The following is a 13582-nucleotide window of genomic DNA, read 5'->3' on the forward strand; positions in this document are numbered from 1 at the left end:
AGGGCAAAATTATAAACTAGTGCTATTTCTGTACATATTTAATGGCTATTTAAATGTCTTTATAACATAGTTATAACTTTAAAATAGCTCCCTTCTTTTAAAAAGCACCCTCAAAGTATCCATTCTTCTCAACATTATTAAAATTTGAGAATTGAAAGTAAACTTTGCAATATAATTTTCTCTATTATTAAGGACTTTGAGAGGGTGAATTTAAAAATTTCCAATTTAAAAAATACATCATTACTAGCCTAGATTGTTCTTATGGCTAATGACAGGAAAATGGGAGTTTTATGTCAAAGCCAGAGTACTTATGCTTATCAATAACCAGTCCATTGCCCGACCTTTAAGCTCATTAAACTGAACTGTTTTCACTGCAGTCAAATTGTTGTGTGTGAACCGTCCAAACTCAGACCAGTGGACACTGATAGTCTCTTCTCAGCTTAATGTGGCCAGATGCTTCGTTGTGAAATCTGCAGCGACTGCTAGCAGGGATACGCTCTGCGTTTAGAAATGCATCCAAGAATTTTTCACTGGGTAGAGAAATACTTATGAATATAGAATTCCAGCTTTTCAAACATTATTCTTATGATATGCACATTTTCTAATGTTGTACTTCAGGAGAAAGGGTTGTTTACTAAAAAGAAAGAGAAACTCAGCCTTTCTCTACATGATATTAAAATCTGTATAGTCGCACTGAGCTCCTTCCTTGAGAAGAGAGCCTTTGAAGTCTCATTGTAGTGGGAATCGCTTTTAACTGAGGAGTACTTGTCTTGTAGATTTGTTTTATAATTAAGATATTGATTTAAATGTATAGGGATGCTAAGCAGCACTCACCGATGTACAGATACAACTGCAGGCGGGTACAGAAGAGTCAGTGTGCCGCTTGGTTAGCACCACATTACGCTAACTACCATTGTGAGCGTGTAGGAGAAGGAGCGTGGCCAGCTAGCACCACGGATTGCAAAGGTGCTGCAATTTGAAGGCCCCAGACTGGCCACAGCTGAAGACTCGGCCAGGAAAAGCCCCGAGATAGAGCAGGAGCCGTTTGGTGAAAACAGGAGCTCTTTTAAAGTTGTGGTGATTTTCTAAAGTATTTTAGGCGGTTGTTCAACTCATCTCTAACAAAGTTCTCATTTTCATCAGTTTTTTAAGGCTGTCCTTTAGAGCTCTACACAGTTTAATCTGGCAAATGTTTTAAATAAGATCTGATAAAATCCTGAATGATAATTGAATTTTTATGTGTGATTTACATTAATATTTTTGAAGCCTGAAAGGTATTACTATTGGCATTGTTTGATTAGTTAGTAAGTTAACTGAGATTTAAAAGGAGGCCTTTTAAAAGCATCCACCAAAGCGTTTAAATTATGCTTACAGGCTGGGTGCCGGTGTGTGCATGTGCACTCTATTACCATGTCACATTGACCAGTGGCCGCGGCTGCCCAAAGGTCAGTGGTCACAGTTGTCCTGAATTACTAGCTCTTTTTTCCTGTGGACCCTCTGGTGCGTTGCATGCTGTAATCTTCTTAATGGCTTCATTCCAATATTCACACATAATATTTTAGATTTATTGACTGTTAGAAATACTACCACGCCAGTAGCACTTCCGCTGCTCTTAAGGTATTTAAAATTGGAAAAATAAATCAGGGCAAGCTTCAGGAATCCTTTGTTTTCCTTTTGGGAGGAAAAAAAAAACACCTTTCTTCCTGTTTTCTGACAAGAACACTTGTTTTTTGATTTCATCATTTCACTATAGATTTGGATCATCAAAACAAAATAAAACCTAAATGTTTTATTGGCAGTGATTTTAAGGATATTATTTCACAGAAAACCCTTTGAAGACAGTAACACATTGAAACTCTTTTGTAGCTTGTGTATAAAAGTATTGTAACTTTATTTTAGTATTATGCCATTTAGACATTTTCAAACACATGTAGTTGGAATATTTTGAACTAAAAGAGTAAACTTTAGGGCCAAGTAATCATCAATCAAAGTTGATGTTATTATTAGTCTGTGTGTATGAGAATGGGAAGAAAAGTTCCATTATATATAACAAGGCAAATATCCAATGAGTTCATTTAAGTTCAGAAAATGAACTATTGAAATCCCTCATTCTTTATATTTATAGACAGATTTAGTTTAATTGTGTAGCAATTTAAAACTTTGTGTTTCTTACTTTTACTGTTCATTTTAATTTTTGTCATTATTAATATTTTATAATAATTTGTGAAATGTTACTATTCATAATGTAAGAACATAACCTATTTATTTGCTGGAAAATTAGGCTAATAATTAGAATTACAGTATGATTTAGGAAGTGTGCTCTCATGGGAATGTTAAGATCAACAATTATAAACCAAGTCTTGTAGATGAAAGCAGCTGAGAGTTGACTGGCATCTGACAAAGCTGTTTGTGTTAGAATATTCATTGCAACAAGCAAGTAGTTTTGCATAACCATCTTTAGATGTTTTTAATTTATTAAAGAACATGTTCTTATTTTAGGTAAGAAAACTGAGGCACAAGAGGTCTATTGTTGATAGCTAGAGCTTTAGTGGATAAGGTTGGTTTTTGTATCTTTGCCCCAAATAGAAGACTATAGTTCCTCACAGTAAATGTGATATACATTTATGAGTAATGAGTAACTTATTTACAGTTTCATTCACAAGCAGTTTTCTTCTTGTCTCGCTAGAGGAATAGCAACATGATATATTTGATTTAAAATTTTTCAGCACTGATTTTAAGGTGTTTTCATCTTGCAGATACTATTGTTGGAAGATAATTGTTTTCTCTGATAGAAAGTTTGGAAAAGTACCTATCACCTTTAAATGTTATTCTGTGTGATAATAATCAATATAATTAAACTCACATTTATTAAACATCTGCTGTGTACCTTTCCATGCTAACTTAGGGGCTGTTATTCTCGGGCACACTGTGATGCGATACCTAGGTTTTGGTGTAAAATCTTTTAATTACTAAAATATTAGGGGACACTTCTTATAAATGGTTTTATGTAAACTACCACATTGCTACACTGATGTTTTAAAAAATCCTTTGAAGTAATATGCTAATGATTTAATTGTGATATGAAAAGGGAAAGGCACAAATTACCTTGAGTCACCAAAACTCATGAGGAACCTAAAGAACTAGAGAAAACCTCTAAAACACAAACTTGAAATTAAATTTTTGAGTAGCTACATTTAAGAGAGTTTATTTATTTGGGAATCAGTTTAGAAAAGCATTGGTTATTTTAGAGGATTTTTAAATTGGTTTAAAAATTATAAAGTATATAAACTAGTCTCTTGTGGCCATGAATATTATCAATAAATGTTTAATTCATTGACTAGGTCCTCTGATTTAACATGAAGGCTTTAACCAGTTAAATGTCACAGTATGTCTTATAAGGAAGATAAGGCCCCGGAGAATATGATTTTAGTTCCGGTTTGTCATAACTCTGCTGTAATCCTGATTGTGTTGAATGGTCAGTGACGCCTCCATCAAATGCCTGTGGTGGTCCCTGCTGGGCAGACAATACAAATTACAAATGCTTCAAATTCCAGCACTGCCTGGAGAACTTTTAATGTGGAGAACAGACTTGAGGAAACAAACCTGGTTTCCGTTTGTCCTTGAAGACCTATATGCATGCTCATCCTGGGCTGCTAGGATTCTGGCATCTGCTGTCAAAGCCCTGCCTTAGCAGCCTCTGTGTTGTGCTTTGTAAGTAGTAAACACCGGATGAGTGAGTGCAGATGAGAAATACAATTACACTGTTCCAGTTGCTTGACACACATGTTTGCTTTAAAAAATCTCTGTGTAGTTTTTATCCAGAATAGTATATAAGGATACTTTTGTTTGAGTCTTATAATAGAAAAAAAAAACCCAGAATATATATATATTTCCCCATAATACAGCATTTTATTTCTTGCTTGACTGGGAAAGCCCACACTTTGATGACATTCTAATTGTCTGTGAAAACTCATCATCTTTTTAAATAATTAGTTTCGTAGATGTCATCATTTCTAAAATAAGAGTTTTTTGTTTGCTAGTAGATAGAATGTTACAGATTTTACTATTTCCCTATTCCCTACTCTTTTCTCATTGTATAGTTTCAATATATAAGACTTAAATATAAAAACAGAAAAGGCAAAAACAAATACACCCCCAACTTTAGATGTGCTTGTGAATATTTCAAAAATCTTTACTCTCACTTGAATAAGAGCTAGCCAAAGCTTTCGAGACTCTCCTGTTCATATCTCTCTATTTTGTCATTTGTAAAGTTAATTTACTGTTGCTACTTTTAGTGGTTGTAAGAGCTCGTGAATTCCATGGGCTTTCTCTAGCCTTTCATTTTAAAAGATGTCAACTCTGTCTCTAGCACTCTCCCCATGTGCCATATTAGCAGCATGCTTTTCTGTTTCCTCACTGTTAATGAGGGGTGGTAAAGAAATGGCAAACTTTCATTTGCATCCTTTAAAGTTGTCTTCCATTTATTCTAGTCCTATAAAGCCTTGACTCTCCCATGCTCACGACAGTGTTGTGGTATGTAATCCTGATGACTCTCCCATGCTCACGACAGTGTTGTGGTATGTAATACTGAGCACATTGTCCTCTGAACTGTTTTAACTGTGCTCGTATCAGAAGGACTTGCTGAACCTTGAAGTGAATTATGATCCTGACGTCCACTGCCGATGCTCTGTTTGAGTAACCTGTAGTTAAGGCAAAATCATGCCTGATACAGGTTGTTTTGCTCACTTCATGTGTTCTCTTTGAGGCATTCATTGGCTCAGCATGTATTTATCAAGCATGTACTGTGTACGCTTATGCTGAGAGCCGATAATACAGTGGTGAGTAAGAAAACACAGATATCACTTTAAAGACACACATTACTTAGACAAAGACTCGTCTAGTATTATAGATATAGACAGATGTTATAAAGAAAAGAAACAGGTGCACTTGAAGAGATTGACATGACAGTCCTAGTTCATTGGTCAGGGAAATAAGGCCTATTCTAGGCTTACATACAGGGAAAATAAAGTGTTGGCCTCTATGGTCCCTCAGGAACAGCCTTTCATAGTAAAGCACAGGGTTTTAGGAGCTCATTGTTCTTCTCTGGATTAATATGACTGTTTCCTCTTGGCCTGGCAGGAACCTTATGATATGTCAGTTCACTGAGTGCTGAATTTCAGGTTCACCAGCATGAACAAGTACAGAAGCCAGAGCTTAGTCTTTGTTTTCATTTCAAAAGACTCATATATTCTTTTGTATAATACTTTTTGTTTCTACTTTAAGTGATAAATCAATTAGGGTACAGATTAAAATGCCATAAGAGAGAATTCAGCAATTTTGATCAAAATATTTATTTTATCCAATACCAAATGGCCAGGTCTGAAAGTACAGATATAAGTAATGTTATTCAGACTGAGCAGGTTATTTCTAGGAGTGTATATGTATACACATATACATATATGCATGTAACAACTATTAATGAAAAGCAGGCCATGGATTTGAAAGAGCAAGGGAGAGTATATGGGAGAGTTTGAAGGGAGGAAAGGAAAGGGCATAATATTGTAATTATAGTATCCAAAACTAAGAAAACATACTTATAAAATACTCAAAATTATTTATTGTATAATAATTCAAATGAAAGCTGTCCAGAACTGTGGGCAAAGTCCATCTTCAAGGCATGGCATCAACTCCAGGGTTAAGGTACTTATTCCATTATGCATTCTCTGCTTTGCTTCCTAAGAAAGGAGAAATCTAGGAAAGGTACATACACTCCAGTTCATATTCCATTTGCCTGGTCCTACACCAACTCCCAAGGGAAAAAACTGTGTTATCCATGCATTATTCAAAATTTAGGACTAACGTTAACAAAGATAGGGAGAACTGATGTAGAGGATTGATACAGCTATCTGTACTACCAGAAAGCTGAAGTGAGCATAGTTTTGGCCAAGCTTGAATACCATGTCTATCAGCACAAAAACTTAGCTAATCCTTTCATAGCACAGCTAAGCTCATTATGTCTTTCTACAATGATGGCCTACATATTGAGTCTAAGTATGCCTCTTTTTAAAATTATTGTTCCATATGTATATGTGTGTATGTCTATTTCTAAATCTATAAATGTAACCTGCTCAGTCCGTATAGTGTTACTTGTATGTTTCCAGGAAGGACCACTTGATATTTGATAATTAATTATGCTCTTCCCAATCAGCATTCTTAATTACCTAGAGTTCTTTGTCTAGAGTTGAGGCCTTGGGATTTCCTCTGTTCACGTCAGCATGTCTGTTGGTGTTATCCTTAGTCTGCTTATGTTTAGGCATTCATGTTGGCGAGACTTTATGGCTATAACTTCTAAATTTGTAGGAGTCACAGTCTCACAGCAGACTCTCTGTTCCTCTGGCTCTTACAATCTTTCTGTCCTCTCTCATGCAATGGTTCCTGATCCTTAGGTGCACGAGTTGTCTTATAGATGTATCAGTTGGGAATGGGCTCTACAACTGCATTTGGATTAGTTGTGGTTTTCTGTAATGGTCTCCATTTGTTGCAAAGAGAAGTTTCCTTCTTGAGGGGTAAAAATAACACTTAAAATAATACTTAGTAGTTAAGTATGTTTCTGTTTTAGAAAAGTGCTGGTCTTAATAACCATGACTTAACTATCCCTTAACATGCCATTTATGCTCCTTAGGGCCACCATGCCATGCTGATCACCGTTGCTCCTTAGGGCCACCATGCCATGCTGATTACCGTTGCTCCTTAGGGCCACCATGCCATGCTGATCACCGTTGCTCCTTAGGGCCACCATGCCATGCTGATCACTGTTGTTCTTTAGGGCCACCATGCCATGCTGGTCACTGTTGTTCTTTAGGGCCACCATGCCATGCTGATCACCATTGCTCTTTAGGGTCACCATGCCATGCTGATCACCGTTTGCTCCCTTAGGGCCACCATGCCATGCTGATCACCGTTGCTCCTTAGGGCCACCATGCCATGCTGATCACCATTGTGGTACAACACTTTTATCCTCACTCTTAACCATGATTCTGAAAATAAACTCAGGATATCTAGGTAAAGGATTTATTTTTCTTTATCACAGTGATGCTGTGGAAATGAAGAGAAAAACTCATTGTTTCTCTGTAAAACATCCTGCAGATACGCCCATCCTCACAGACTTACCAACTTCCTTGCATCATTATGATGCACACATACTCTTGCACGCTTTGTATCCATTTGATCTGTTTATTTGTGGACTCCTCTTTTTATTCAGTCACTACACTGATAAGATGGAAAATGTGGACAGTTGGTATCAATATTATTGATTTTTTAGTGAACTCCCATTGCTAAAGTTCTGCTTCTAATGCTGTGAATGGCTGTGTGGAGCCATTTTTCCATTGAAGATTTTTTTGACCTGTGTATATCTAACTAGATGGAAAATATATTTACAAGCAGAAACTGTCTAAAACTGAAGTGTAAATAGAGCTGTGACATCATCTTTAGCAAGTGAAGGTTCAATATAGCTTCCTTTCTTAAGGAAAAAAAAAAAAACGATTAGTGCTTTTTCAGTGTAACAGGATTTGTGAAAACATCCTCACGACCAAAGTCCTAAACATCTTTTCTGGATTCATAGTTACATGCTAATATAAGTTTTACAGTTCCATAGAGGATGTACACTTATTTCATAGCTGATGGTAGAAGCTTGGAACTAAAGTAGAAAACGTTATTTCCCAGAGCAGATACTGCAGAGGGTGCAGAAGAGACACCCTCAGATTATAGATTCAAAACTGCTAAAAGCTAATTAGCACCAAAGGGCAGTGGTGACCAGTGTTGATTTATGCAACCATCTAAAGGCCAGTGGAAGCAGCAAGTTTGACACAGTCAGTTATAGTAGATTAGTACACTTATTCCTAAGGTGGATTTTTAAAAACAATTTCATTTTGATAGATTAGTATTGAGCATCCATATTCACACAAAGAAGTCTTGAATTCAGCTGCCCTTTAGCCCCTGGAAATCTAGACCTGATGACACTAGACCTGTGACAGTTATGGGACTCTAAAGCCAAGAAAAAAAAATCTTTGTGATGTACTTGAAATAGTATAGAAACAAGCAAATAAAAAAATAGCCCATTTCTTGCTAGGAAGTTTTGTGTCTCACATATTTAGGAGGTCAGTTAGGACTTAAGATAGCACTAACCAGGAGAAACACAATGAGAGCCACCACACATTCTCTATATCTCTATATACCTCATTCATAAATTCAAAGATAGGCAAAGTTGATTTAATGGTGTATTTTATTTTACTCTATGCTCATAAGAACACTTCAAAATCTAGTCAACAGAAAATTGGTTGTGAGTTTCCTTGTGTGCAGCGTCTTCTAGATGTGAGGCTTGCTTTATGTTTTGAGCGGATATGGACTTGGATAGGGACATTGATTTGCTAATGTCCCTAATGGCTACCATTTTGGAAAGCATAGTTATAGAACAGAAATTTTCTTTTTATTTTTTTCTTTCTTATATATTGGGTACTAAAAACTCCTTAGATGGTCACCATGTGACTGACTGTAGAATGAAGGCTGTGTCCTCATTTGCCGAGGAAGGGCTTGGCACTGTGACTAATTCTCCGAATAGCTTGGATAGCAGTTGTTCAGTTCAGGGCGTGGTGAAGGAGAGGCTCTGGTGTGTGTGTGTGTGTGTGTGTGTGTGTGTGTGTGTGTGTGTGTGTGTGTGTGTGTGTGTGTGTGTGAGAGAGAGAGAGAGAGAGAGAGAGAGAGAGAGAGAGAGACACCTTCCCATTTTGTGAGCATGTATTGACTGCCCTAACAGTACTATTTTCTTGTTTCATAAAGAACGAAATTGTCAGTTTTACTGAGAAGTGCAACTTGAAGAACTTGATTTTGCAGAGATACAAGGCATGGCTTTTGTAAATAATGAAGTTTTTGTTTTGTTTCATTTTTCTGTTGAAAAAATGTAAAAAAAAAAACCCATTCATTTAATTTTCATAATATTCTTAACCATCGGATGCTACTCCTTATATCATAATCTTCATGGAAAGGATAGTAATCAAATATATTTTGGTATTTGTCTCATTTTTTTTAAATATAGAAAAATAACATTTCAAATCAGAATAAAGGACATAAGTCTGAAGTGTGTTTGAATTGCATTATTGTTTGAGTATGTGGATTACCTAAACTGAGGTTAGATTTTAATAATAAATCTTTCTCTGAAATGGATCTGTTTAGCACTTTGTGGCTAACTGAATTAGGCTCTAAACTTTTATCTAAATCTGTGGAGATTGGAAATAAATTGAAAAGATCACAGCTATGGGGAGAAGACCTATACCACAAAGGCCTTTCTGCATAGATTATGAATACCATAACTCAATAATTTTTGAAAACTCTAGTTATAATTGGACCCAATGGGGGTCTGTTTCTTTGATGAGATCACAGTAACTGTGACTTTACACTGGAAAATGTCACTACTGTGAAGGTTTATCACCTGTAGAGCTGGTCTTTCCTCTGATGCTGTGTTCATGTCTCATTAGCATTATTCAAAGTTTAGTTGTTAATTAGGTTCACACTTCAATCACAATCATCATCTACAAGAGTAGTTAGGACTACTTGAACAAAGAAATAAAAATATTCCCCTTTGCACACATATGTAAAGGATAAATGGCATTATTTTATCATCTCGTAGTTTATGTAGATAATATTGTTGTGTTGATGGAGCAATCCAGTTAAAATTCATCTCTAAATTAGATTTTATTTCCAGAAGAAAATAGAATGAAACTTCACATTTTTCTATTTAAAACATCAATAAGGAATGTATATGAAATTTGGTGTTTTTAAGTGTACAGACTATGGTTTTCTATTTTGAATGAAAGTAGTTAGTGAAATGAATAAAAAAAGTTAACAGCCTGAGTATGAGTTCACTTACAAGTCAGTCCACTAGTTTCTTACACTTCTAAAGTGCATAGCACTGGAAGTTAGAATAGGCATGAAATATTGTAACAATTGAACAGCTTTTCAAACCTTTCAAATTTCTGTGTTTTCAAACATTAGTATTTTGTTCTGATTGCTGATTGGTGTAGCAATGATATAGAACTCCAGTCCAGCATGTGGTAGTGAGAAACACTGGACACTGGATTTCTATCACAACTTTGCCTCTGAGTAGCCACATAGTGAAAGCAAAATGGTTCCTATCATTTGTCCCAACATTTTTCATTCATAAATGAGAATATGAATGTTTTTCTTAGGAGAATGTGGTGAGATTTAAATGAGACAATGTGTAACATTTACATTACATAATTTTCCATTCATGATATGGTCTCTGTAACTTTATCTCTTCTCTCTTTTCTTCTGATAATTATAAAAAGAGAAATTACTTATGCAAATGACACTTCTAAACAGAAAATAAAATTGTAAATGATCTTGAAGGACTCCTAACAAATAACAATGCACACCAGAAATGAACGCTACTGAACCAGCTTTATCTCTAAACAAGTAGACACACGTTATAATTGCTAAAAATCTGCAGAAAAGTGCCTCACAAGCATTTTACTGTAAATAATTAAAGCTTATTTATGTCAAGAGGCCTTGGGAAAAAAAGAGAGCATAAACCAATTTGCATTAGCACATTACTATCCTCTCCCGCTCTCCTTCAATTAGCAGAGCAGCAGGTGCTCAGTACAGCTAAAAAGATAAGCTCTCAGGGAGGAGGATGGATTTTGGCTGACCTGCAGACATTGCGCTTTGCCTGCTGATTGGGTTCGTACCTCGCTGTACCAATTTCTGAGGTGTTAATTTAACTGTTCCTCTCTGCCATGCAGGTCTCGGCCTTGAAAAATAAGCTGAAGAAGCAGTCCACGGCTACAGGAGACGGAGTGGCTCGGGCCTTTCTGAGGGCGCAGGCGGCTTTGTTTGGATCCTACAGGGATGCTCTGAGATACAAGCCAGTAAGCATTCATTTCATCAGTGTCCTAACTGCTTTTCAATGACCCTTTGATTGAGGCAAGGCAAAGGAAACATCCTAATATTTTATCTCTAGGAAGTGTTCTGGTTGTCTTTTAAAACTCAACACAGTGTGCCTCAGAGCTTATTCTTGCCCAATTCATCAATCTGTTTTAGCTTTTTTCATTACTGTTACCTAATAGTCCCCATGATCTTTGGCCTGTCAAACATCTATTAAAACCATTTAAAGTTCTAGAAATGGTATATTTACTTTTGAGTGAATTAATAAATTATGTTCAAGCGCTTAAAATCACTTACCTGATCTTACAATCACCAAGAAACTCACCAGGGCAGTAGAACTTAAATTAATGGCTTAGGTAGGGCAAGTACAAAGTGGAAATAAGAAAATTAGCACTTTAAAATGAACTTGGCGATATTTGGATACTTATTGTCTTCCTGGTTCATAACACTTTCTGAATTGTGCTTGCTTATTTAGCATATCTTGTCCCACCTTGCCATTTATTCTAATTCCCTAAAAGGATTGTTAAATTATATCTAAGAATGTAGCTGGTCCAAAATGGTATAAGTCAAGTACATTTGTTTTCCCAGTGTTCATTAAAAGCTGTTAGTCAGGTTTTACAAAAAATTTCTACAAGACCATTCTCTGACCAGATTCTTAAGCTTATAATGTGTTTTTACACTTGTAATTTGCATGTGTGTAGGCAAGCATGTGCCACAGCATGCATGTAGAAGTCAGAGGACACTTTCAGGGGGTCATTTCTCTTCTTCCAGTATGTGAGCCCTGAAGATTTGTCCTCAGGTTCTTGGGTTTTGTAGCAAGCATCTTTCTCTGGCCCAGATGTATACATTTAAGGGTTAAACACATTGGGTTAATAAGAAGTAACACAGAGGCCTGCCATTAATAGAGGTCCATTGTCAGGTTACCTTTAACCCTTAGTCTGTAGAATATTTGGAAAGTGAGACTTTTTTTTTTAAATCCTATCCTGGCCTGCCTTTCACAATTGATGTGCGAACCTCTTGAACATTATGAGCAATAATAAATAAAAATGTTTAATATGCTTTCTCACCTGTCTTCTGACTTAGTGGTACCTACCATGTAGCCTTCATGCATTTCATGGATTTGTGAAGTACTGGGAGAAGTTTCTAAACAGATAAACATACCTGCCTCCTGTCTCTAGATACATCCATCCATCTAGTTCTTGAGCTCGACTTGCCAGCTTTGCTCCACTGTAACAAAATACTTGACCAAAACCAATTCTGAAAAGGAAAGTCTGTGGGAAGACTATGGTAGGGGTGGTCCTATTGCTTCTGGGGATCTGGTATGGCAGTACCAGATGACAGGGACCCAGCTGGGGAGTAAAACTCCACACATAATGACAAGGGCATGAAGAAGAGGAAAGGAAGAAAGGGATGGGATCTCTATGTCCCAATTCAGGAAACCTTCTTCTAGGCTTCCATGTCCTTCACAATCCTCCATCTTCTTCATGGACTCAAGTCCATGCCTTTAACATATAGGCCTTAGGGAGACACTTATCCTAACCCTAGCACATACTAATCTTTCTGGAACATATACATTTGAAGGCATTATCGAATTTAAAATATTGTACCTCATATCCATAGTTTATGTGGAGAGTCTTAAAAATTATTATAAGAATCTCATTCTTTGAAAGAATGGAAACAATCATCTAAATACAGTTAAATACATTATCATTCAAATTACTTAACTCAATTAAAGAAAGTGATCTTGAAAGACAAAATCATTTTTTATTTAGATATTTAATTTATTGAAATCAATATTTTAAAATAGTAAGGAAGTAAAGAAGATAACTTGAACATACCACTTTGCTTGATTTTATTTTTGCTACGTTTAAGCACTCATTTTTATAAACTAAATTTTGACTTTGCCCTTAAAATTTGTAGAAGACTTCAAATGTGAAGAAATGAATAAGTTGAAGTAAAGGTTTATGTTCTTAAATGATTCAGGTTCGCAGTGTGTTGGGTACTAGATGACATATTGTACCCCAACACTAACATGAATTACCTTTGATGTCGAGCTCAGTATTTACCCCCTAGAATTTCATTGACTATGTAGGGTAAAAAGATTTCTGTGGTTCAGAATCCAAGCTCCTCAAGGCTGTATTTCCAGTGCTTGTTGGAATATATTAATTTATCATAGATATCTGTCCTGTTAATCAGCCCTATCTGATTGTGAATTTATTTATCTTATTTGTAAGTTTTCCCTTGATATTTATTTCTTCCTTTGGTTTTTCTACTTTGATAAATTCTGGGACCTGGGAAACAGTATTTTTATTGAAAAATTAACTTTTAACTGATCATCATATTTATATAAGTTTCCTTTGTTTTCTCTTTATGAGGAATAACTTTTACTATTTTAAGGAATCATGGTTATTAAGAAAAACAATTTCATTTTCTTATTATGAATAAAATACATTCTTAGATATTGTCTTAGTTACTTTCTATTGCTATAATAAAACAAAGACAAAGGCTATAAAAGAAAGCATTTAATTTGGCTTATGGTTTCAGAGTGTTAGAGTCCATGATAGTAGAGCAAAGGATCAGCTGAGAGCCCACATTGTGATCCATAACCATGAAGCTGAGAGAGATC

At 35.8% G+C, this 13582-nt stretch overlaps 1 protein-coding gene across 4 annotated transcripts in view; it reads left to right on the top strand.

Annotated features, from left to right (window-relative positions):
• Window positions 1–13582, top strand: part of Dennd1b (DENN domain containing 1B) — a 218205-nt gene that overhangs the window by 125933 nt on the left and 78690 nt on the right. For all 4 annotated transcript variants that reach the window (XM_076547525.1, XM_076547526.1, XM_076547527.1 and 1 more), the window contains one exon: window positions 10815–10940. In XM_076547525.1, coding sequence (XP_076403640.1) covers window positions 10815–10940 — 126 coding nt within the window. The remainder of the gene's footprint in view (window positions 1–10814; window positions 10941–13582) is intronic.

Source organism: Peromyscus maniculatus, chromosome 11 (genome assembly GCF_049852395.1).
Source record: "Peromyscus maniculatus bairdii isolate BWxNUB_F1_BW_parent chromosome 11, HU_Pman_BW_mat_3.1, whole genome shotgun sequence".
In the NCBI taxonomy this organism is placed as follows: domain Eukaryota; kingdom Metazoa; phylum Chordata; class Mammalia; order Rodentia; family Cricetidae; genus Peromyscus; species Peromyscus maniculatus.